At 40.3% G+C, this 24,544-nt stretch overlaps 2 protein-coding genes across 5 annotated transcripts in view; one reads left to right on the top strand and one right to left on the bottom strand.

The window, feature by feature from the left end:
* LOC132398276 (uncharacterized) overlaps positions 1-24,544 on the bottom strand; it is a 1,154,100-nt gene that overhangs the window by 87,432 nt on the left and 1,042,124 nt on the right. The window lies entirely within an intron of this gene.
* Positions 1-24,544, top strand: part of LOC132398271 (U2 snRNP-associated SURP motif-containing protein-like) — an 81,361-nt gene that overhangs the window by 41,457 nt on the left and 15,360 nt on the right. For all 4 annotated transcript variants that reach the window (XM_059977437.1, XM_059977440.1, XM_059977441.1 and 1 more), the window contains exons 18-22: positions 3,599-3,727; positions 6,046-6,208; positions 7,504-7,599; positions 8,180-8,243; positions 19,960-20,113. In XM_059977437.1, the coding sequence (XP_059833420.1) occupies positions 3,599-3,727; positions 6,046-6,208; positions 7,504-7,599; positions 8,180-8,243; positions 19,960-20,113 (606 nt within the window). The remainder of the gene's footprint in view (positions 1-3,598; positions 3,728-6,045; positions 6,209-7,503; positions 7,600-8,179; positions 8,244-19,959; positions 20,114-24,544) is intronic.

Raw genomic sequence — 24,544 nt, 5'->3', positions numbered from 1 at the left:
AGCTGGGCATCTCATCGTCTGCCTGCTGCGCCTCCACCAGTGCTGCATAGTCCACCCCCAGGGACAGGGCCTGGACAGTTGGTCTGGAGAGTGTGTCTGCCACGACGTTGTCCTTTCCCGAGACATGCTGGATGTCCGTCGTGTACTCGGAGATGTAGGACAGATGTCGCTGCTGGCGAGCTGACCAGGGATCAGACACCTTTGTGAATGCGAAAGTCAACGGTTTGTGTTCTGTGAATGCAGTGAACGGCCTGCCTTCTAAGAAATACCTGAAATGCCAGATTGCCAGATACAGTGCCAACAGCTCCCAGTCGAAAGCACTGTACTTGAGTTTGGGTGGTTGTAGGTGCTTGCTGAAGAACACCAAGGGTTTGCCAGCGCCCCTTGATGAGCTGCTACAGCACCCCACCGACTGCTGTGTTGGATGTGTTTACCGTGAGTGCGGTTGGAACGTCCGTTCTGGGGTGCACCAGCATTGCGGCATCTGTGGTTTTAACGAAAGCAGCCGTGGCCTCCTCGTCCCAAGTAATGTCCTCGCCTTTACCCGACATCAGGGTGTACAAAGAGCACATGATATGGGCTGCTGAGGGGAGGAAACAGTGGTAGAAGTTCACCATACCAACGAACTCCTGTAGGCCTTTGACCGTGTTGGGCCGGGCAAAGTGGCGGATCGCGTCTACCTTGGCGGGCAGAGGTGTTGCCCCATCTTTGGTAATCCTGTGGCCCAGGAAGTCGATGGTATCGAGACCGAACTGGCATTTGGCTGGGTTGATCATGAGGCCGAAATCACTCAGGTGGGAGTAGAGCTGGCAGAGGTGGGACAGATGCTCCTGGTGACTACTGCTGGCTATAAGGATGTCGTCCAAATAGATGAATGCAAAGTCCAGGTTGCATCCCACTGCACCCTTTAGCCACTGGAACATCTGTGCGGCATTCTTCAGGCCGAACGGCATTCAGAGGAACTTGAATAGGCCGAACGGGGTGATGAGTGCTGTTTTGGGGATGTCTTCAGGGTGCACCGGGATTTGATGGTATCCCCGGAGGAGGTCTACTTTGGAAAAAATTCTTTCCCCGTGCAGGTTTGCTGCAAAGTCCTGTATGTGCGGCACGGGGTAGCGGTCTGGAGTTGTAGCCTCATTCAGTCTGTGATATTCGCCGCGTGGTCTCCAACCCCTGGCTGCTTTGGGCACCATGTGCAGCAGGGAGGCCCCTGGGCTGTCGGACCTCCGTACGATCCCCAATTCCTCCATCCTCTTGAACTCCTCTTTCACTAGGCGGAGCTTTTCTGGGGGGAGCCTTCGTGCGCGGGCATGAAGGGGTGGTCCCTGGGTCGGGATGTGGTGCTGTACCCTGTGTCTGGGCATGGCTGCCGTGAACTGCGGTGCCAGAATTGATGGAAAGTCTGCCAGGATTCTGGTGAATTCGTTGTCCGACAGCGTAATGGAGTCCAGGTGTGGGGCCGGCAACTTGGCTTCACCCAGGGAGAACGTCTGGAAAGTCTCGACATGTACCAGTCTTTTCCCTTGCAAGTCAACCAGCAGGCTGTGAGCTCGCAAGAAGTTCGCCCCCAGGAGTGGTTGGGCCACAGCAGCCAGTGTGAAGTCCCACATGAACCGGCTGGCGCTGAACTGCAGCTGCACTGTGCAGGTGCCGTAGGTCCGTATCGTACTGCCTTTTGCGGCCCTCAGAGTGGGTCCTGGCTTCCTGTTGTGGGTGTCATACCCTGTCGGGGGCAAGACGCTGATTTCCACTCCGGTGTCGACCAAGAAGCAGCGTCCTGACTGTTTGTCCCAGACATACAAGAGGCTGTCCTAGTGGCCAGCCACCATAGTCATTAGCGGCAGCTGGCCTTGGCCCTGGCCCTTGCAGGGCAGGCGATAATGACGGGGTTTTGTGCCCCACCGCTGGTGGTAGAAACACCACTGTTCACTGGCCTCCTCACTCCTGCCTCTGTGTTGTGTGCGCCCCCCTGCCGGGCCTGGCCTGATCTGCTGTTGGGCGCATGGCCTGGTAATCTGACCGACGGGCGCCATGCTCTTCCTTTTGGCTTTCCACAGTATGTCTGCCTGGGCCGCCACCTTCCGGGGGTCGCTGAAATCTGCATTGGCCAGCAGCAGATGTATGTCTTCGGGCAGTTGATCTAGGAACGCTTGCTCGAACATGAGGCAGGGCTTGTGTCCGTCAGCCAGGGCCAGCATCTCGTTCATCAATGCTGATGGCAGTCTGTCTCCTAAACCGTCCAGGTGAAACAGGCGGGCATCCTGAGTAGAGCTTTGAATGCTTCATTTTTGCCTTCTTCCGGGGGCGACTGTATGAAATCCGCAACCTGGGCGGCCGTCTCCTGGTCAAGGACGTTCACCACGTGATAGTAACGCGTGGAATCAGAATATATCTGCCGAATCTGGAACCAGGCTTCTGCTTGGCTAAACCACACGCGTGGTCGCAGCGTTCCCGTTTGGACCGTCGGGGTTACCAATGTAGCGATGTGCTACACACAGCGCTGAAATGACGACACACAGTCGATAAGTCGTTTTGAGACTAGTTTATTCAAACTTCACGGTGCTGGCATTTAATCCCTAGCGCCCGCCCTCTCCGGGCAGAAATGACATCAGAGATGCATTACCAAAGTCTCCCCCTGCGTGCTGGCTATTTGTGAGCCGGTTCGCCTGCGCAGAAAGTGGGTCGCCACAGTCAGTTTTTTCTTGCAATTTCCAATCTATTTTAGTATTTTTCTGAAAACAAAAGTTGTGCCAGCGTAGGTTATCTATGTGAGAAGTTAACTACTGGGCCCAGTATGCTAAAAATAAAAATAAAATGTTGGAATTACCAGTGCTGATGAAGAGCATTGGTGTGAAAAGTTAAAGTTGTTTTTCTTTCCATAAATACCTGATCTGAATATTTTCATTTCTTTGCTCGTATTTCAAATTTCTAGCAATAGGTTTTTGATTCCCCCGTGCTCAAATTGATTTGTCTTGAGATCCTTGCATATTATCTGTGAGGAGAGAAACATTTAATCCTTTTTGCTACCTGCTCTGATGTTAATTCCATTTAGCATAGAATTCTGTCATTATTACTTCACAATTGGTAACCCACTAGGAAAATCTAAATTCTTCTGAATTTGCACGGGCTTAGCATCAGGCCTAGGATTTATCAGACTGTATAGCTCAGTTACATGTAGATTTTCTTAAGTTGTTTCAAAAGTACAAGACATAGTTTTAATTTCTTGTTTAAGTTCTATCCAGCTTTGATGCAGTAATATTGGAGCATCTGGTCACTTTGCACACTGCTGTTTAAACTATTTGTATTTCCTGTTACATGAAGGATTTTAATTCCTAATAAATTAAAGGTATATTAGTCTCTTTCCGTTTATGAAAACAGTTTTTTCTTGCTTTGTATTTGATTTTCTTTTGAGTCAATTGACTTGACCAATGATGATTGCACTCTGGTTTAAGCATCTGCCTTTTGCTGGCAGATGATGCATTATAAAGAACTTGTTTCTCCATGGCTGGTCTTGGCATATCTTCTTTGGAAATACTCAACTAAAAGTGTATATCGGGATAAAATTGATTTTAAGAGCTTTCATTTTGTTTTTCTTTAGCAAAAGATAATGTCATGTTTTAGAGCATGGGAAGACTGGGCTGTTTATCCAGAGCCTTTTCTCATTAGGCTACAGAATTTATTCCTTGGACTCATGAAACTGGATGATGATGGATTGGAAAGGCCAGTGGTACGTACTGATATTCCTTTTGTTTATACTGATAAATGTCAAATTAGTATCCTTACTTTCAAGTTATTTTCTGTGTACTGTAAGTAATGCTGTCACATTGTCATTTTGAGCTAGGACTTCACTGATGGACGTTCATTGAACGACCACGTAAGTCCAAGTGTTTCCTCTAAGTGATACAAACCTATTATAAATCCATTGCTGATTCTCAACTGTGATCAGATATAGATTCCAGAGATGGGTGATTTGATTGTATATATAGCTAGAAATCAAATCTTCCTGTTATTTGGCATGTTAACCTCTTTCGTTGTCAAAGGTAAACTAATCTGGTAATGGTCATCCACCTGTTCTGCAGAATTCATAACCAGTATGTACTTGTAATTATAGTGTAATAATTAAGCGATTGGGATGTAAGAGACTTGTATCTATTTCTGTCTGTATTGTATTTTCTTGTGCATTTATTATGGTATCTGTCACGGTGGGGCGAGGTAGAAGTGAATGAGTATAGTTATATATTCTTGCTTTGTCTTAGTTAATCTAATGGAGAAGGGTTGAGCTGCAGAGAATACTAGTCTTTTTTTGACCCCCAACTTCGCTTAATGATGCTTAAATACATATTGAACGCTAATTCTGATATTGCTAATTAGAATGCTTGGTTACGCTGACTTGAATGTTAAGATTGCTATATCGCTAATTTAGTTTTGTTTATCTTTGCTGGCTTCATAATAAATTATTGAATGTATCGTTTTCGACTTTGGAACCTTGTTATTTAGAAATGCATCATACAATGTTGATCTCCTGGCTTAGTGTCTCAGCAGGTTTAGTTTGTTTTAAAGTAACTGCTACACTATCTATAAACTAATCTAAAATTGTTTGGGTGTTAATAAAAATTTCCCGATATCTGTTCTAAGTTTAGTGTCCACCTTGTATCTTTGTATTTCAATTTATGATTTTTTTTTTGGTATACTTAAGTAACAGAGACTTCCCCACACTTTGACGCTTTATGGCAAGACAAAGACAACTGCGCTCTGATAATGTGTCAAACTTTGTTGCTGTGCGCCATTGAGAAGTGGAATCATTGAGAAGTGAACTCCCCACAGTTTGTTACTTCCCCACACTTCCTTTGTAGTACTTCAATGTTGTAATCATATTAGTCTCAGACCAAACCGATGACTGGTGCTCCCAGAATCAAGCAACATATTCATTATTGCAATCACACTGTCTGCTTTCTATTATCCCAATTCTCTGGCCCTGACCTGCTGAGTTCTTCCAGCATTTTGTGTGTATTGCTTCAGATTTCCAGTATCTGCAGAGTTGTTCATGTTTAAACTTCGGACTTGATTATTTTCTCAAGTGAACATACAAGTTTCCATTTAACTGCTTTACAGGGGATTACTTATATTGTCTTGGCCAATGTTTATCTTTGTCAACATTTCTAAATCAGATTAGCTGGTTGCTATTGCTGCTATTTATTGGATCTTACTATGTTCAGATGGGCACACAACATTTTCAACTTTATATTAGTGAATGTACTTAAGGAGTACTCAGCAACCTGTGAAGTAGTTTGGAAAGTTCTCGGAGTTGAGAAACACTGTATAAATGCATTTTCTTTTTTTCCCTCCCTTCCTAATTCCCCCATTTCCTATCTATCAGAGTACATATCATTAACAAGTTTCTTCCTCACTATTCTTGCAAACTTCCGTCATCTTCTGCAGTTTCCACTCCAACATTCTCTTCCAGAATATTTTCCTCCCTCACCCCTAACCCAGCATCCTCAACATGAATCCATTGAGTGTTTTTACTCAAAATTTAGTAGGTTTTTATCCCCGCTGTGAAATTACTTCCTTTGGATTATTGAAACATAAAACTGAAGCTGAGCAAATAAATAGAAGGGCCTTTCATGAAGTTGTAGATGTTAGAATGCTGATGGATCAGATATGGGCACAGAATCTCAATCCAAAGGTAATTTAATAAATACAATCTCACTTATGCAGATTTATAAATTTGGAGGTCTCCATCTATCAACATGCTACAAACCCAGACAGTGCACAAAAGTACCAAGTCAGAATTGCAAAGCCTTAGAAGCTATTATTTTAGAAGTGCTGTTTCAGTCTAAGCATTCCTGACTTACAACTTGCCATGTCCCTAATTATTTTGCCTATTTTATATTTGACGAAATTAGTACAAGTCTTCTACAATCTCCCTTCTAAGATGGTATATACTGTGTCTACATACAAGGAAACTCGAAATATTCATCTGTATGATGTTTATCATTGCATTTTCATTTATTCTCTATGTTGCTATAATGTGTGTTTATTAAGGTGCACGACGATGTGGATGGGATGCCAATTGATAGTGACCCCATTGCTTCATTAGATGATGTTGATGGATTGCCAATTGATGGAATTCCACTAGATGGAGCACTGTTAGATGACATTGATGGGATTCCTTTGAAATCAATTGACGACCTTGATGGCATGCCAAGTAAGCACAATGATAATATTGATAGAACCAACATACTGTGGATAGAATTCTGTGGATATATGAAGATTTATTCTTTTGGATAAGGCTTTATTATATCTAGTGGTATAAGTAAAAAAAAATGCTCCATTTCACCAATGCTCCATTTATCCAAAGCTTTAAGGTAACATATGTTTATGCAACTCCAGTATCATATTGCGCTGATTTAAGTTTTTTTTGGAAAATGTAATATTACTAAACCTTTAAGGTTTACTGAATGAAAAATTATCATTTGAATAGTTAGACATTTTTGAATTCTTTTTCTGTTGAACATCTTACGATTGATTTTATATTTACTAGCATTTATATGCATAGATTTGATATATCTGTTGTTTTACTGATTTCTGTTATGGAACAGTTTCAGAAAGGTCATTTGGCTTATACTGGATCTACCACACTTCACAAATTCTCTGCTGCTCTGCCCACCTGCCTGCCATGACCTAATCCAGATGTAGAAGGTTATTTTATAAACCAGAATGTCCCAGGGGTGATGATGACTAGGCCTCAGGTAGAATATCATCACCCTGACATTTTGACAGCTTGCTTTTGCCAAACCCCTTTAAACTAGACTCTGGTTGCCAACAGTTAAATATGTTCTAGTTGTTAAAGGATTTTTTTATTACAATAAATTTGAAATAATTAAATGTAGTTTAAGTCCTGATTTCAATTAAAAATATTAAACTGTGATTAAATTAAGTTTACCTCTTGCTTGAAATCCACCTTAACCTGAGGTGGATGAGTGGGGTTACACAAGTTATTACCAAGCATAGTTGGTGTAAAGCTAAGGGACCAGATTCAAAGAGCTTTTAGACCATGTGCTGTTAGCATCTGTGCTCCTTTGATTGATTGTACAAGGGTAAAAGTTGGAGATGAGCTGGACAGCAAGTTGGAAGTACTCAGCACTTTTTGACAGAACTGGTAAGAAGTAAGCATGAGCAGCCTAACGCCTCTCTCTAACATTTTTCCCATAAACCTTCCATTAGGGTGGTGTTTTCTTTTTATCTCGACACCAAAGCTTATATAGAATTTATGAAATTACTTTGTCACTGGGAAGTTAGGAGTTAACGTTTGCATCACAGTTCCAAAAACTAAAACAAAACTTTGACCAGGTAATAAGACATCAAGCAAGTGCCAGCATGGATACGTGGCAGAGAAACAAAAGCTGACTTTATTTTACCTCATTGCACTCAGAGCTCAGATACTCAAATCAATTGGATCTTTTGGTGGTCATTTGAGAAATATTTTGTTTTATTCCCTAGTGGATGAAATTATAGTTACTAAAAAGGAGGAACCATTCCTAAAAATTGCTCCTTCAAAATGGGAAACTGTGGATGGATCTGAGTTGGAAGCTCATGGTATGAATTCTTAATTTATCACTTTTGATGTTGACTATGTCAATATGCTTATATATCACAGATCAATCTGGATTTTATTATTACTGTTATTAAGCTTGACTAGAATTTGAGGATTAGAATAAAACTCTCAGGTCTTAATGTGAGTAGCTATATTTTAAATAATTCTAGATATTTTGTCACAAAATTTCTATTTGCAAATTATTAAGTATGAATTTAAATTAAGACACAAGAGACTGAAGATGCTGGAATCAGGAGCAAAAAAACACTACTGAAAGATATCAGTAAGTCAGGCAGCATCTGTGGAGGGAATCTGCAATCCAGATGAATATTGACAGATCTTTTCTTCCACCAATAGATCTAAATTAAATAATTAAAATTGGTTTGGTTTTTAAAAAAATCAATTGATCTTCAGTTTGGAATGCTGAAATTAAGTGGAGTTTATCAATGTTTGGAATCTTTATTCAGAGAAATAAAACTAAAAACATATAGATTGTACTGATGATTATTTATCCTGTTGTACTTTCACTGAACAATTCTGTTTGGCCAATGAAGTATGAAAATGTGAATTTTACCTTTGTAGCAATTACCACATCAAAATGGGATCTTCTTGATCACACAGAGTCAGAAGAAAAGGATGAGATTCAGTAAGTTGGTTCTAATTTACTACTTTAGGGATTTAAAGATTCTTAACTGCAGAATATGTCACTTGCGCTTGTAACTTTGCTTTACAAATGGTTTATAGTTCAGCCGTACACAATAACTGATGATTCTGAATTAAATTGGCTAAACTACAATCCTGGTCTAGTTTCTGAGTATGATGCTGAAACATTTAGTGCTAGAAAGTATTATGATTGATAAACAAGAATACAAAATAAACAGAATAATAAGTTTTAAGTAGACAACCACCATTGGAGTATAAATATTCCTCTACCCAGTAGTCTTTTGGTAATTTTAGACCTGATTTTGACATCCCTTCACATACTGTTAAAGTTGTCTAGCTGTGTTTTTATTTGTTGAAATCAGAATCATAGACCATTCTTAAGTTTGAGTTTTGCTGAAACCATTCTTTTCAGTGCCAAATAATAATCTCTCACTTGCATTATTGGTACAGTTACTACTTTTTGTCTTAGTTTTCAAGTTTCATTTGGTACTTCTTTAATGCAGTTGTGCCAGTTGTTTAAATAACTGGGTATTTAACCAAGTTATAAGTAATCAGAGTTTTGCAGCAGAGCCAAGCTAGATTGATCTTTTGAAGCTGTTGAATTTGCAACAATTTGTCAGTCCCTATGTAGTTGCTGATGCTCTGATTCTGATGCTCTTGATGAAGAATGAATTTGCTATAGGACATGGTCATGGATATCAGGCCTGTAAATATGGTCTTAATATGAGCAACTGTATGTCCATTAGTGTACATATACTGTTAATTGATAATGTTTGAATGTTTAATAATAAAATCACAGAATTTACCAAAATAAGTAAATTACCAAATTGTTTTAGAAACACAATTTAGAAGCTAGGAAGTATCACAATATCTGTTCACAGAATTAGTCCTTAAAATATCTACTTACTTTCACATGAACTTTTCGATTTCGGCTCTGCAAGTATGATGTAGATCAAGTGTTCAGGTGGCCTGATATTTATAAGCCATCTTGAATGTTGCTATCAGCATGTTGCACTGTTTACCCAGAACCAAAACAGAAACTTCAGTTTAAGCTGCACGATATATTATGAGCTGTACATTTGAATATTTGAAGTATGAAAGTCTACTTTTATGGTTATATTCATGGTGTGGTTTGAGGGATATATTAGGTGGATTGAAATGCTGCGTTTATATGATGCTTCAAAACTGAGAATTGTAAGAATTTTATTGGAAAGCTAATGAAGGACTTTCATTTTAACTCTATTGATAGAATTTGGAGGAGTAGTCCACATGGTAAAGTGACCAGTTTATTTCACTCGGGCCAAAAAGGAGGTTCCTGTAGGTCAGAAGTGAAAATTGTTCTCTTTATCTTGCATTATCACAGTCATGTCAGTTCTTTGCTTTTGCAGACGTGCGACCACTATGTGAAGATCCTGGGAATTTAAGATGTTACACAAATCCAATTTGTGTTTTTCCAGAATATTAGATGACATAGCTTTGTAATCGCTAAAGCAAAATAGAGTCATAGAATATTAGAGCACAGGAACAGGCCCTTCAGCCATCTAATCAGTGCCAAACTATTTGCCTATTCCCGTCGACCTGCACCCTCCATACCCTATTCATGTACTTATTCAAATTCCTCTTGAATGTTGAAATGGAACCCGTATTCACCACTTCTGCTGGCAGTTTGCTCTACACTACACCCTCTGAGTGAAGAAATTCCCCTTTAACATTTCACTTTACATTCTTAACCCATGACCCCTAGTTCTAGTCTTACCCAAACTCGTTGGAAAAAGCATGTTTGCATATACCCTATCTATACCCCTCATAATTTTGCATACCTCTATCAAATCTCCCCTCATCTCCTATGCCCTAAGGAATAAAGTTCTCACTTATTCAACCTTTCCCTATAACTCAAGTGCTCAAGTCTTGGCAAAATCTTTGTAAATTTTCTCTGCATTCTTTCAATTGTATTGGTATCTTTCCTGCAAGTAGGTGACCAAAGCTGCACACAATACTCCAAGTTAAGCCTTTGTCACCATGGATATTGCATCCTAGCTGTCTGGGCTGTACCATATGGAGAGCAAGCTGTTGTCCATGTAGCAAGCAAGCTTCCCCCCTCCACGTATCTGATGAATCCAAAGGAACAGCAGAGACCAATACATTTTGGTAGCAGCAGCATTGCAAGAGTTGCCAGCCAACATTGAACTCAATGTAGGACTGCCTTAGGGACTCCAGCTTCAAATTTTTCTCTCAGGGTTTACTCCAGAAGCCTTCCCCATGAGTGGATATAGCCACAAGGTAGCGGAGATTTGAGATCAGAGTTTTTCTTCTAGATGTACTGCCAACCATGGCTGACAAGCCCAGTATGCCCGAAGCAATGGTTTTAAGGTGCCAGTAAGCCTCCTTTGCCCTTCTGTCAGTAGAAATGATTCCTCTGCACTTAGTAGCGGAGCCACATGTGAAGGCCAGGAGCTAGACTTGATTGTCAGAGCCTATTTGAAGTGCGTGCCATTGGGAACACTTAATTGGTAGTGGGAGCTTAAGTTTACCAATGTCTTATACAACTTCACCATAATATCCCAACTCCTGTACTCAGTACTTTGATTTATGAAGGCCAATGTGCCAAAAGCTTTTGAAGTAATTCAGCAGTTTGATGAGACCTCTGTTACTCATAAGCATTGACACATCTTTTTTGTCAGTTTTGTAGCTGAATGTTTGCACTACAGTTCTAATAAATGGTCCTTTATATATAAACCACTGTTTTGCAGGACTAATAGAGGTTGATCTCTTAAATGCTTATCTTGTTATTTGTTATGTAATGAAGTTCTTCACAGCAGATGTTAAATGTGAATTCAGACTCTGATGAAGTGAAGGTCATTTATTTTCTAAAAGGTGGATTTTGGAGAATTCTTCATGTTTCTTTGGCAGTAAGATGACTTGTAAATGTGGCTTGCATATCTGTGAACATCTTTTTTCTCAGTTGTGCATATTCAAACAGGATAATGTTAATTTCAGTTTTGTTAATTGCTGGTATAATTAATTGTTACAATAGAATGGATTAAAATATCGAATATCCAAACCATTAAAATGCTCCTGTAAAGGTCTATTGGCTCAACAAGCCCTTGGACCTTGAGCAATTCCATTTCACTTTTATATCACATTTCCAGTGTAATTTAAAATGATTTTCATCTTTTATTACATAAGCTTGCATATCTAATGCTTAGGTGTATTAATTTTCTTTCAATTATCACTTTGGGCTTTGTAAATGAAAAGGTTTGAGCAAAACAAGAATGTCTTGCAGGAGTAATAAATACAGGATTAAAAGTACAAAGGACAAAGTAATCAAAAGAGATTTGAGCAAGAAAGAGAATTTCCTTTTTTTTAAGCTACCTCCTAAATCTAATGCAAAATTATCATCTCATAGTTCTATCACAATAAGTTAATATTCAGGGCAGTTTCAAAATTGTAAAATGGCATTTACATTTATTGTTGATTGGAGCAAAAATTGGTCTATTTATATGACTGGATCAGTTGTTTGAACTTTCTGGGCTGGTGGCACTGGAGGTATTGTTTTCATATAAGTGGTTTGTTAAATAGGTATATTCATTGTTACTTGTTACTCTTGGGCAAGAGCCTTTATTTCAATCAGGATATTGTTTAAGACATTTTGCATCCTGGCCTAAGCACAAACAGGAAATGTGTTTAAAGCTGATGCACGTCCCTGTTTCCCACCATGTGCAGTCTTTGAATTGCATGTTAAAATGCAGACAGTTTTGGACAGATCTATTTTCATTTTCCTTGATCAGGATAACCACACATTCAGTTAATACTAGGTTATATTTAAAGGTGATTTATTATGTCAAAATTATGAGAGGGTCAGGGGCAGAAGTGAATGTTGTTACTACTAAGGAGAAGGTGCTTAGAAAGCTGAAAAGTCGATGATTTGGTTTAAGCTACGTGGCCATGGTTATGAATGATATGAAGATAGGTAGAGGGGCAGGTAGTGAAGAGGAAGTAGAGTGTCTGCAGAAGGACTTGGATTGGGAGAATGGGCAAAGAAGTGGCAGATGGAATATAGTGTAGGGAAATGCACTTTGGTAGAAAGAATAAAGGTGTGGACTATTTTCTAAATGGGGAGAAAATTTAAAAAATCAGAGGTGCAAAGGGACTTGGGAGCCCACATACAATATTCCCTAAAGGTTAACTTCCAGGTTGTCAGTGGTAAGGAAAGCAAATGCAATGTTAGCATTCATTTTGAGAGTAAACATTCGGCACGGACTAGAAGGGCCGAAATGGCCTGTTTCCGTGCTGTAATTGTTATATGGTTATTTTGAGAGGACTCGAATACAAAAGCAAGGATGTGATACTGAGGCAACACGAGTGAATCTGCAGATGCTGGAAATAAATAAAAACACAAAATGCTGGCAGAACTCAGCAGGCCAGACAGCATCTATGGGAGGAGATAGTGACAACGTTTTGGGCCGAAACCCTTCATCAGGAGCCCTTATATGAAGGGTTTCGGCCCAAAACGTCGTCACTACTTCCTCCCATAGACGCTGTCTGGCCTGCTGAGTTCTGCCAGCGTTCTGTGTTTTTATGTGATACTGAGGCTTTATAAAGCAATGGTCAGATTGCACTAGGAATATTATGAGCAATTTTGGGCTCCTTATTTGAGAAAGGCTGTGCTGGCATTGAAGAGAGTCCAGAGGAGGTTGATGAGAATGATCCCAGGAATGAAAGGGTTAAAATATAAGGGGCTCTGGACCTATACTCACTGGAGTTTAGAAGAATGAGGAGGGATTTTACTGAAATGTTTCAAATATTGAAAGGCTTAGATAGAGTAGATGTTTTCTATATTGGGAGAGTCTAGGACCAGAGGACATAGACTCAGAATAGAGGGACATCCATTTACAATAGCGATTAGGATAAATTTCTTCAGCCAGAGGATGGTGAATCTGTGAAATTCATTGCCACAAATGCAGGCCAAGTGATATTTAAGGTGAGGTTGATAGGCTGCTGATTAATCAGGGTGTCAAAGGTGAGGGGGAAAAGTCAGGAGAATGGTGTTGAGAGGGGTAATAAGTCAGCCATAATGGAATGGTGGAGCAGACTTGGGCAGAATTAGGGCATTTGGTCCATCAACTCTCTTCGCCATTTCATCATGGCTGACCAACTTTTTTCTCAGCCCCAAATTCCTGCCTTCTCCCTGTATCCCTTCATGCCCTAACTATTCGAGAATCTATCAACCCTGCCTTAAATATTACATATAAAGACTTGGCCTCCACTGCTGCCTGTGGCAAAGAATTTCACAGATTTACTGCCCCTGTCTCCTATGCCTTATGGTCTTATTAGATGTTTTATAACTTTGTCACATTGTTAAATAATAAAATCCTTTATTTTTTTAGGAGATAATTGCAGAATATCATTGGACAGCAAAGTAATACAGCTAGGGAGGTACAGCTTTAATGCCAAGACCTGAGTGCAATCTTGTCCCTCAGCCTAAGTTTCTTTGTCTAGTTTGTATGTTTTTCTTGGGACTTTATGGATTTTCCCCAAGTGCTCTAGTTTCCTCCCACATTCCATATGGTTGATTGGCCGTCATAGAGTAACAGAGTACAGAAACAGACCCTTCAGCCCGACTCATCCATGCCAATCAAGGTGATCACCTCACTAATCCAATTTCCCTGCTGTTGACCACTAAACATTTCCTATCCATATATATAGTGCCTGTAAGAAGTGTTCCCCCGCCCCAGGAAATTTTCATGTTTTATTGTTTTATAGCACTGAATCACAGTGGATTTAATATGGCTTTTTTTTTGGACATTGATCAACAGAAAAGTTTTTTTTGTGTCCAAGTGAAAACAATTTTCTACAAATTGGTCTAAATTTATTACAATTATTAAACACAAAATCATTGATTGCATTATTACTCACCCCTTCAAGTCAGTATTTGGTAGGTGCACCTTTGGCTGCAATTACAGGCTTGAGTCTGTTTGGATAGGTTTTTGGCTTTATGCTTGGAGTCATTGTCTTGCTGGAAAACAGATCATCTCCCAAGTTGCAGTTCTTTTGCAGACCGCATCAGGTTTTCCTTCAGGATGTCCCTGTATTTTGATGCATTGATTTTTACTCTCTACCTTCACAAGCCTTCCAGAGCCTGCTGCAGTGAAGCATCTCCACAGCATGATGCAGCCACCACCATACTTCACGGTAGGGATGTATGTGTTTTTGATGATGTGCTGTGTTTGGCTTATGCCAAACGTAATGTTTAGTCTGTTGGCCAAAAAGCTCAATTTTGGTTCCATCAAACCATAGAACCTTCTTCCAAATTACTTCAGAGACTTCCACATGCCTTCTGGCAAACTGTAGTTGAGATTTCATGCAAATTTTTTTCAACAGTGGCTTTTTCTTTGCCACTCTCCCATAAAGCTGCGATTGGTGAAACATCTTGGCACAGTTATTGAAGACGCAGTCTCTCCTATTTCAGCCACTGAAGCTTGTAACTCCTTCAGAGTTGTCATAGGTCACTTGGTGGCCTCTCTCACTAGTCCCCTTCCTGCACAGTCACTCAGTATTTGAGAACTGCCTGCTCTAGGAAGATTTACAGCTGTGCCATATTCTTTCCATTTCTCGATGATTGACTTAACTGTACTCCAAGGGATATTCAGTGACTTGGAAATTTTCTTGTATCCATCTCCTGACTTGTGCTTATCAATAACCTTTTTGCGGAGTTGCTTGGAGTGTCATTTGTCTTCATGGTGTAGTTTTTGCCGGGATACTGACTCGCCAGCAGTTGGACCTTCCAGATACCGGTGTATTTTTACTACAGTCAATTGAAACACCTTGACTGCACACTAGTGATCTCTGTTTAACTGGTCAAGTGATTTCTAAAACGATTTGGTTGCACCAGTGATGATTTGGTGTGTAATATTAAAGGGGGTTCAATCAATTATTTTGTGTTTTATATTTGTAAGTAATTTAGGTCACTTATTAGAGATCTGTTTACACTTTGACACGAAAGTGTTATCTGTTGATCAGTATCAAAAAAGTCAAATAAATCCACTGTGATTCAATGTTGTTAAAACAATAAAACATGAAAACTTCTAAGGGGGTGAATATCTTTATAGGCACTGTACTTGGCCAAATGGCCCTTGGGTTGAGATTCTAAATTGGAGGAAGGCCAATTTTGATGGTATCAGAAAGTATCTGGTGAGTGTGGATTGGGACAGGTTATTTTCCAGCAAAGGTGTATGTGGTAAGTGGGGGGCCTTCAAAAGTGGAAATTTTGGGCGTACAGAGTTTGTATGTTCTTGTCAGAATAAAAAGCAAGGGTACCAGGTTTAGGGAATCTTGGTTTTCGAGAGATGTTGATGCCATAGTTAAGAAAAAGAAGCAGGTGCATAGCAGTTACAGGCAGGAAGGAGCAAATGGGTACTTGAGTATAATGCAAGAGAATGCTTATGAGGAAAATCAAGAGGGCTAAAAGAAGGCATGAGTTTGCTGTAGCAAATAAGTTAAAGGAGAATCCCAAAGGGCTTCTACTGATACTGATAAGAGCAAAAGCATAGCAAAGGGCAAAATTGGTCCCCTAGGAAATCAGAGATGTCAGCTCTGCAAGGAGCCGAAAGGGATGGGAGAGATCTTAGATGATCTTTTTGCATCTTTATTCACTTGGAAACAGCCACGTAGTCTTTGTAGATGGTCAGAACAGCAGTGCGATCATGGGCTATATACAGATTACAGAGGAGGAGGTGTTTGCGTCTTGAGGCAAATTAGGGTGGATAAGTTCCCAGACTTGACAAGGGTTTTCTCTGATTTTGTGGGAGGCAAGTGCAGAAATTACTGGTGCCTTAGCAGAGATATTTAAAATATCCTTAGCTATAGATGAGGTGCTGGAGGATTGGGGGATAGCTAATGCTCTTCCGTTGCTGAAGAAAGAGTCTTAAGAATAAGCCAGGAAATCATAGGCCAATGAGCCTGACATAAGTAGTGGATAAGTTATTGGAAGGGACTGGATATAGAAGTATTTGGATAGACGGGGACTGATTTAGGGATAGTCAACATGGTTTTGTGTGTGGTAGGTCATGTCTAACCAATTACAGAGTTTTTTGAGGAAGCTACCAGAAACGTTGATGAAGGCGAGGCAGTAGATGTTTTCTACATGGACTTTAGCAAGGCCTTTGAGAAGTCCTGCATGAGAGGTTGGTCAAGAAGGTTCGGTCTCTGGCTTAGAGGGCGAGGAGAGAGAGTGGTACCAGATGCCATTTTATTGATATCTGACGGGAGGCCTGTGACTAATGGTGTGCTGCAATGATCAGTGCTGGTTGCAGTGTTGTTTGTCATCTATATCAGCAAACTTGATCAACAATTTGTGGTTGATAGCAAGACTGGGAGTGTCGTGGACAACAAGAAAGACTGTCAAACCTTACAGTGGAATCTGGATCAGCTGGAAAGATAAATGTAATGCAGACAAGTGTGAGGTTTTGCACTTTAAGAGGACAAACCAGGGTAGGACTTACATAGTGAGTGGTAGGACACTGAGGACTGTGGTAGAACAGAGGAATCTGGGAATACTGATTCATAATTCATCAAAAGTGCTGTCACCAGTTGATTGTTCAAAGTAAATTTATTATCAAAGTACATATATATCGCAATATATAGTACAACCCTGAAATTTGTTTTCTTGTGGGCCTACTCAGTAAATTCAAGAAACATAATAGACCGCACCCATCAGGATGGACAAATAACCAATGTGCAAGATACCAAACACTGCAAGTACAAAATAAAAAATAATAAATATATAAGCAATAAATATTGAGAACTTGAAATAAATAGTCCTTGAAAGTGAGTAAGTTATGGGAACAGTTCAGTGATGGGCGAGAAAAGTTACCCCACTGGTTCAAGAGCCCAGAGACTGAGGATAGTAAGTATGACTGGAGAGAAAAAGCTGAGTAGACTTAAAAGAATACTCAAAAAGAGTACAGTTTCAGACCGAAAAAAGGCAATCTATTCTTCAGCTGTTTTTTCAACAGTCCTGCCAAAGGGTTTCAGCCCAAAATGTCGACTACTCGTTTCCATAGATGCTGCCTGGCCTGCTGAGTTCCTCCAGCAATTTGTGTGTGCTCCCCATCTATAAACCAGCACTTGGCTGACTTGAGGTATTATAACCATATAACAATTACAGCACGGAAACAGGCCATCTCGGCCCTTCTAGTCTGTGCCGAATGCTTACTCTCACCTAGTCCCACTGACCCGCACTCAGCCCATAACCCTCCATTCCTTTCCTGTACATATACCTATCCAATTTTACTTTAAATGACAATACTGAACCTGCCTCTACCACTTCTACTGGAAGCTCGTTCTACACAGCTACCACTCTGAATAAAGAAATTCTCCCATGTGTTACCCTTAAACTTTTGCCCCCTAACTCTCAACTCATGTCCTCTTGTTTGAATTTCCCCTGCTCTCAATGGAAAAAGCCTATCCACGTCAACTCTATCTATCCCCCTTATAATAGTAAATAGCTCTATCAAGTCCCCCCTCAATCTTCTACGCTCCAAAGAATAAAGACCTAACTTGTTCAACCATTCCCTGTAACTTAGGTGCTGAAACCCAGGTAACATTCTAGTAAATCTTCTCTGTACTCTCTCTATTTTGTTGACATCTTTCCTATAATTCAGTGACCAGAACTGTACACAATACTCCAAATTTGGCCTTACCAATGCCTTGTACAATTTTAACATTACATCCCAACTCCTATACTCAATGCTCTGATTTATAAAGGCCAGCATACCAAAAGCTTTTTTCACCACCCTATCCACATGAGATTCTACCTTCAGGGAACTATGCACCATTATTCCTAGATTACTCTGTTCTACTGCATTCTTCAATGCCCTACCATTTACCATGTATGTCCTATTTGAATTATTCCTACCAAAATGTAGCACTTCACACCTATCAGCATTAAACTCCATCTGCCATCGTTCAGCCCACTCTTCTAACTGGCCTAAATCTCTCTGCAAGCTTTGAAAACCTACTGCATTATCCACAACGCCACCTACCTTAGTATCATCTGCATACTTACTAATCCAGTTTACCTCCCCATCATCCAGATCATTAATGTATATGACAAACAACATTGGACCCAGTACAGATCCCTGAGGCACACCACTAGTCACTGGCCTCCAACCTGATAAACAGTTATCCACTACTACTCTCTGGCATCTTCCATCCAGCCACTGTTGAATCCATTTTACTACTTCAATATTAATACCTAACGATTGAACCTTCCTAACTAAGCTTCCGTGCGGAACCTTGTTAAAGGCTTTACTGAAGTCCATATAGACAACATCCACTGCTTTACCCTCGTCAACTTTCCTTGTAACCTCTTCAAAAAATTCAATAAGATTTGTCAAACATGACCTTCCACGCACAAATCCATGTTGACTGTTCCTAATCAGACCCTGTCTATCCAGGTAATTATATATACCACCTCTAAGAATACTTTCCATTAATTTACCCAGCACTAACGTCAAACTGACAGGCCTATAATTGCTAGGTTTACTCTTAGAACCCTTTTTAAACAATGGAGCCACATGAGCAATATGTCAATCCTCTGGCACCATTCCCGTTTCTAATGACATTTGAAATATTTCTGTCAGAGTCCCTGCTATTTCTACACTAACCTCCCTCAAGGTCCTAGGGAATATCCTGTCAGGATCCGGAAATTTATCCACTTTTATATTCCTTAAAAGCGCCAGTACTTCCTCTTCTTTAATCGTCATAGTTTCCATAACTTCCCTACTTGTTTCCCTTACCTTACACAATTCAATATTCTTCTTAGTAAATACCAAAGAAAAGAAATTGTTCAAAATCTCCTCCATCTCTCGGCTCCACACATAGCTGTCCATTCTGATTCTCTAAGAGACCAGTTTTATCCCTCACTATCCTTTTGCTATTAATATAACTGTAGAAACCCTTCAGATTTATATTCACCTTACTTGCCAAAGCAATCTCATATCTTCTTCTAGCTTTTCTAATTTCTTTCTTAAGATTCTTCTTACATTCTTTATATTCCTCGAGCACCTCATTTACTCCATGCTGCCTATATTTATTATTTATTATAGCTCTCTCTCTTTTTCCTAACCAAGTTTCCAAACTCCCTTGAAAACCATGGCTCTCTCAAACTTTTATCCCTTCCTTTCAACCTAACAGGAACATAAAGATTCTGTACCCTCAAAATTTCACCTTTAAATGACCCCCATTTCTCTTTTACATCCTTCCCATAAAACAAATTGTCCCAATCCACTCCTCCTAAATCCTTTTGCATCTCCTCAAAGTTAGCATTTCTCCAATCAAAAATCTCAACCCTGGGTCCAGTCCTATCCTTCTCCATAATTATAATGAAACTAATGGCATTATGATCACTGGAGTGCTCCCCAACACATACCTCCGTCACTTGACCTATTCCATTCCCTAACAGAAGATCCAACACTTTCCCTTCTCTAGTTGGTATTGTTTTATAAATTATGCTAGTTAGGGCAAAGTCAGCCTGGGGCTCTTCTTAGTACTGCCCTGTCACAGAACAGGAGCACTCTCAGCATCGAGGACGTATTACGTGTTTAACCAGAATGTGACAATTAGTGAAATACAGAATAATCTGGCTTTTATTAAACATTAATTTTCAGAATTCATTGAAGTCTGTTTCTGATTCACAGGAAGGAAATGAAAGAGGAATTGGAGGAGGAGGAAGAAGATGAGGATGGTTTTGAGATGGACAAATTATTACCAAAGGAAGAGCCCAGTGAATCCAGATCTCAAAAAATGTTAGAAGTGTATGAAGAGAAGCGTGCCAAACTGCGAGAAATTGAAGTAAGTGTTGAACTGAGCTTGTGTATAAATCTTGCCTGTGGTATAAATCTTTTTTGCAGTGTCAATGAATTGTCAAATTATGATCACTGCTGGTTTGGAGAGTAATTTTAAGAATGACATGTATCTGTGTGACAACTGATTTAAAAGTAGACTAGCTACAAGGCTGTAGGAATTGACACAGATCTCAGAATTTGAGCAAGTACAGGAATGCAGCATTTGCCTGAATGTTCCAGTAGTTTGGATTTGTAACATGTAAAGTAAGACATTCTAAATGAAAGTGGCTTGGCAACAGATATAGTGTTGGAAGAGAGGAAAGAAGAGGAACGGGATTGTCTCCTAACATAGGACTTAAGAAGAATGTCTGAAACAAGTTTCTCTGGATGCAAAATGAGGTTTCTGACTTCGGGTATATTTTCAGTTTATCAGTTGTTAAATTCAGATACAGGTCCACAGTCCCTTATACAAAATCCTTGGACCAGCTGCAGTTCAGAATTCAGAATTTTACGGATTTCAGAATCCCTCCTGATTGGTTCCGGGACCCTCTGTGTATACCAAAGGACATGTATGCTCAAAACCCTTATTTAACCTGTCTCAGTGTGGGTGGACTTTAGGACCCTGTGGAACTCTGGACCTACGCACATCCTCCCGTATACTTTAAAATCATCTCTAGATTACTTATAATACCTAATACAATGTAAATGCTATGTAAATAATTGTTATACTGTATTGTTTAGGGAATAATGACAAGAAAAAAAATTACTTTCAGCAAAAACATTCAATAAAACATAAAAATATACAGCTTCAAATGAACCGAATCAAACTTACTGGAATAAATGTAGAATGTCACTGTCACTATAAAACTTCAGTAACTTGTCTTTCTGTTTCTTTAAATCATATACAGTAGTAGTTCAAACACCATGTTCTTCAGTAAGACGCCACACAGACACACCTCAATCAAGCTTCTGCAATAATTCCACTTTCTGCGTATTGATAATGATAGATGCTTCCTTCTCTTTTTCTCATTGTTACACATAGGGGTATCTGCAGCTCTTTTTGACATTTTCACGGTGAAATTAAACACAAAGTCAACAGTGAACACAAAATATCAGTGAACAGCAAATGCACGTGTAACCAGTATGAGCGCTGAGCCACAACTGATGTCTGGCAGCCTCTGCTAGTGCTGCCATGTCACACCTGAGTGATGTCAACTGATGGCGAGAAAAACTTCGGTTTTCGGAGATTTTTGGATTTCAGAATTTTGGATAAGGGATTGTGGCCCTGTATGTTTTTGTGTTCTGAGACATCTCTGAACCAAGTGCCAGGATCAAATGTGTCCCTGATTGAGTCCATTGCATTCTTAAGGGGGAATGTGAGTAGTCAGAAGTCGTGGTACATTTTGGTACCAACAAAATAGTTAGGGGTCTTGAAGAATGAATACAGTCAGCCCTCCTTATCCGTGGGTTCTGCAAGCACGGATTCAACCAACCGCAGATTGGGAAAGCCCGTAACTTCTCTCTCCAGCACTCGTTGTTTGAGCATGTACAGACTTTTTTTTCTTGTCATTATTCCCTAAACAATACAGTACAACAGCTATTTACATAGCATTTACATTGTATTAGGAACTACAAGTAATTAGAGATGATTTAAAGTACAAGCAGTTTTTAAGTCGGATGTGTACGTAAGTCGGTACAGGTATATCAGGTATTGTTTTACGTCAGTCAAACCTTTGTCTTAGTATATAGTATATATTATACCTTTCTATGTGTATAAAGCACTTAAGAAACATGTATTTAAATAATTAAACCACTGTGTTGCTTAGTAATAATTGTAGCTTTCATCGGGGCAGGGCCTTTCACATGCTCCATTTTTCTCACTTTATCCTTTAAAATTGTTCCGATCATTGACCGATTGCAGCCGAACGCTTTTCCAATGACCGATGTCATTTCACCTCTTTCCGATCGCTTTATTATTTCCACTTTATTTTCAGTCGTGATCATTTTCCGTCAATGGAACAGAAACACTGTGGATTCAGCAGCAGCTGCGGGCAGCGGGTCCTAAAGTCCACTGCAGGTTAAATAGGGACCTGAGCATCCACGTTTTTTGGTATCCGCAGGGAGTCCCGGAACCAATCACCCGCTTATAAGGAGGGCCGATTATAAAGGGAGTTAGGAAGAAAGCTAAAGAGCAGCACCTCAAAAGTAGTAACCTCTGGGTTGTTGTCTGTACACATGCCATGAGGGTAAAACAGGATGGTATTACAGATGACTGTGTGGCAGAAGAGTGGAGCAGGGGAGGGTTTTCAGATTTATGAATCATTGGGATCTCTTCTGGAACAAGTATAACGTGCACAAAAAGGACAGGTTACACCTGAACAAAAGAGGTACCAATGTCTTTACAGACAGGTGTGCTACAGATGTTGGAGAGGGTTTAAACTAGGTTGGCAGAGGAATAGGGACCATAGTCAGATGATGGGGCATTTGTTGAAAAGGTAGATGTAATTTGCAGAGAGACTGTAAGGAAGGATAGACAGTGGATAGGGCATAAATGTAGTCCCTTGGAGGGATTGAAATGTCTTTACTATTAGGAACAAGGGGATGAACCTAGAGTATGGATGTTGTTGCTCCTATTCGCGCCTTGTGCAGTAGGCAGCATTTTCGTCGTTTCTATAGCATTTTTGACCTTTTTTTATGAGGTCAAGTTGCTAGCTCAATGCTCAACCTAGCAAGGATGGAAAGTGTGCAAGGGGTCAGCCAGATTTGAAATCGGGATCAGTTGCCTTGAAGTGCCACGCTGATGCCACTACACCACCACCTGGCTAGAACATAGATCAATGCATGGAATTACAGTGTTGTGGCTGTTACTGAGATTTGGCTGTCTCAAGGGCAAAATTGGCTGTTTGATGTTCCGGGGTTTAGGTGTTTCAAAAAGGAGGGAGGTGGGGGAAGTGGCATTGCTCGTCAAAATAGTTTCAAGGCTGCAGAAAGGGAGGATGTCCTGCATGGGTCATCCACTGAGTCAGAAGGGTGGAAGTCAGAATCATTCTACTGGAACTAGTCTTATAAGCTCCTCTAGGCTTAAGAGCAGATGAGAAGGCAGATTTTGGAAAAATGCAAAAATAGTGTTTGTTGTTATGAGAGACTTTAACTTCCCTAATACTGATTGGCAGCTGTTCCGTGCAAAAAGTTAAGATGGAGCAGAATTTGTCAGGTGTGTCCAGGATGGATTTCTGACAGTGTGTGGGCAGGTGGATTAGAGGAGAGGCTATATTGGATTTAGAACTAGGTAATAATAAATCAGGTGACATCTCTCAGTGGGTGAGCATTTTGGACATTGTGACCATGACTACCTGACTTTCAGCATAGCCATAGACAAGAATAGCAGAAGGTATGGGAGAATATTTATTTGGAAAGGACTAATTGCGATGGTATTAGGAGCAGATGTTCTCAGGGAAATCTCCGGGAACACTTACATGGGATTCTGGATAGGTTGGTCCCATTGAGACTGGGAAAGGATGGTGGGGTGAAGGAACCATGGTGGTTGAGATATGGAACATTTAGTCAAGAGGAAGAAGAAAGCATACTTAAGGTACAGGAAGCAAAAAGGCAGGGAGAGTTATAAGATAGCCAGGAAGAAACTTAAAAGGGACTTGGGAGAGTTAGAAGGGTACATAAGGAGGTCTTGGTGAGTAGGATTAAGGAAAATTCCAAGTATTCTGCATATGCATGAAGAGCAGGAGGATGACTAGAGTGAGTGTAGGACCACTCAGGAATAAAGGGGGCAACATGTTTGGACTCATAGGAGGTAGGGAGGTCCTCAATGAATACTTTACTACAGTGTAGAACAGGCTAATGTACTGAAGCATGTTGAGGTTAAGAGAAAGGCTGTGTTGGAGCTGTAGAAATACATCAGGATAGATGAATCTCAGGGCTTGGTGGGATATACCCCAGGTTATTATAGAAACAGAAGGAAGTGTTTGTTGGGACATTGGCAATGATCTTTGCATCCTCACTGGCCATAGGAGTAGTACCAGATGATTGGAGGGAGTCAAATGTACTTTGTTCAAGAAAGTTAATAGTGATAATGCTTGGACTTGAAGACCAGTGAATCTTACATCAATGGTGGGCAAAGGATTCTTAATGACAGGACTTACGAACATTTGGAGATGCATAACCTTATTGGGAACGGTCAGCATGGCTTTGTGATAAGCCAGTTGTGCCTCTTGAGCCTTATTGACTTTTTCGCGGAAGAGACAAAACAAATTGTTGAAGACAGAGCAGTGCACGTGATGTTTATGGATGTCCTTAAGTGTTCAACAAGATTCCCTGTGGAAGGCTCATCTAGAAAGTCATGAGGTATGAGATCCATGGAAACTTGGCAGTGTGGATCGGAATTGAGAGTACGTGGTAGTAAATGGAGCATATTCTGCTGGAG

This window comes from Hypanus sabinus, chromosome 8 (assembly GCF_030144855.1).
Source record: "Hypanus sabinus isolate sHypSab1 chromosome 8, sHypSab1.hap1, whole genome shotgun sequence".
Lineage (NCBI taxonomy): Eukaryota > Metazoa > Chordata > Chondrichthyes > Myliobatiformes > Dasyatidae > Hypanus > Hypanus sabinus.
The sequence above is the reverse complement of the archived record's forward strand: the minus strand, read 5'-3'. Positions and strand labels throughout refer to the sequence as shown.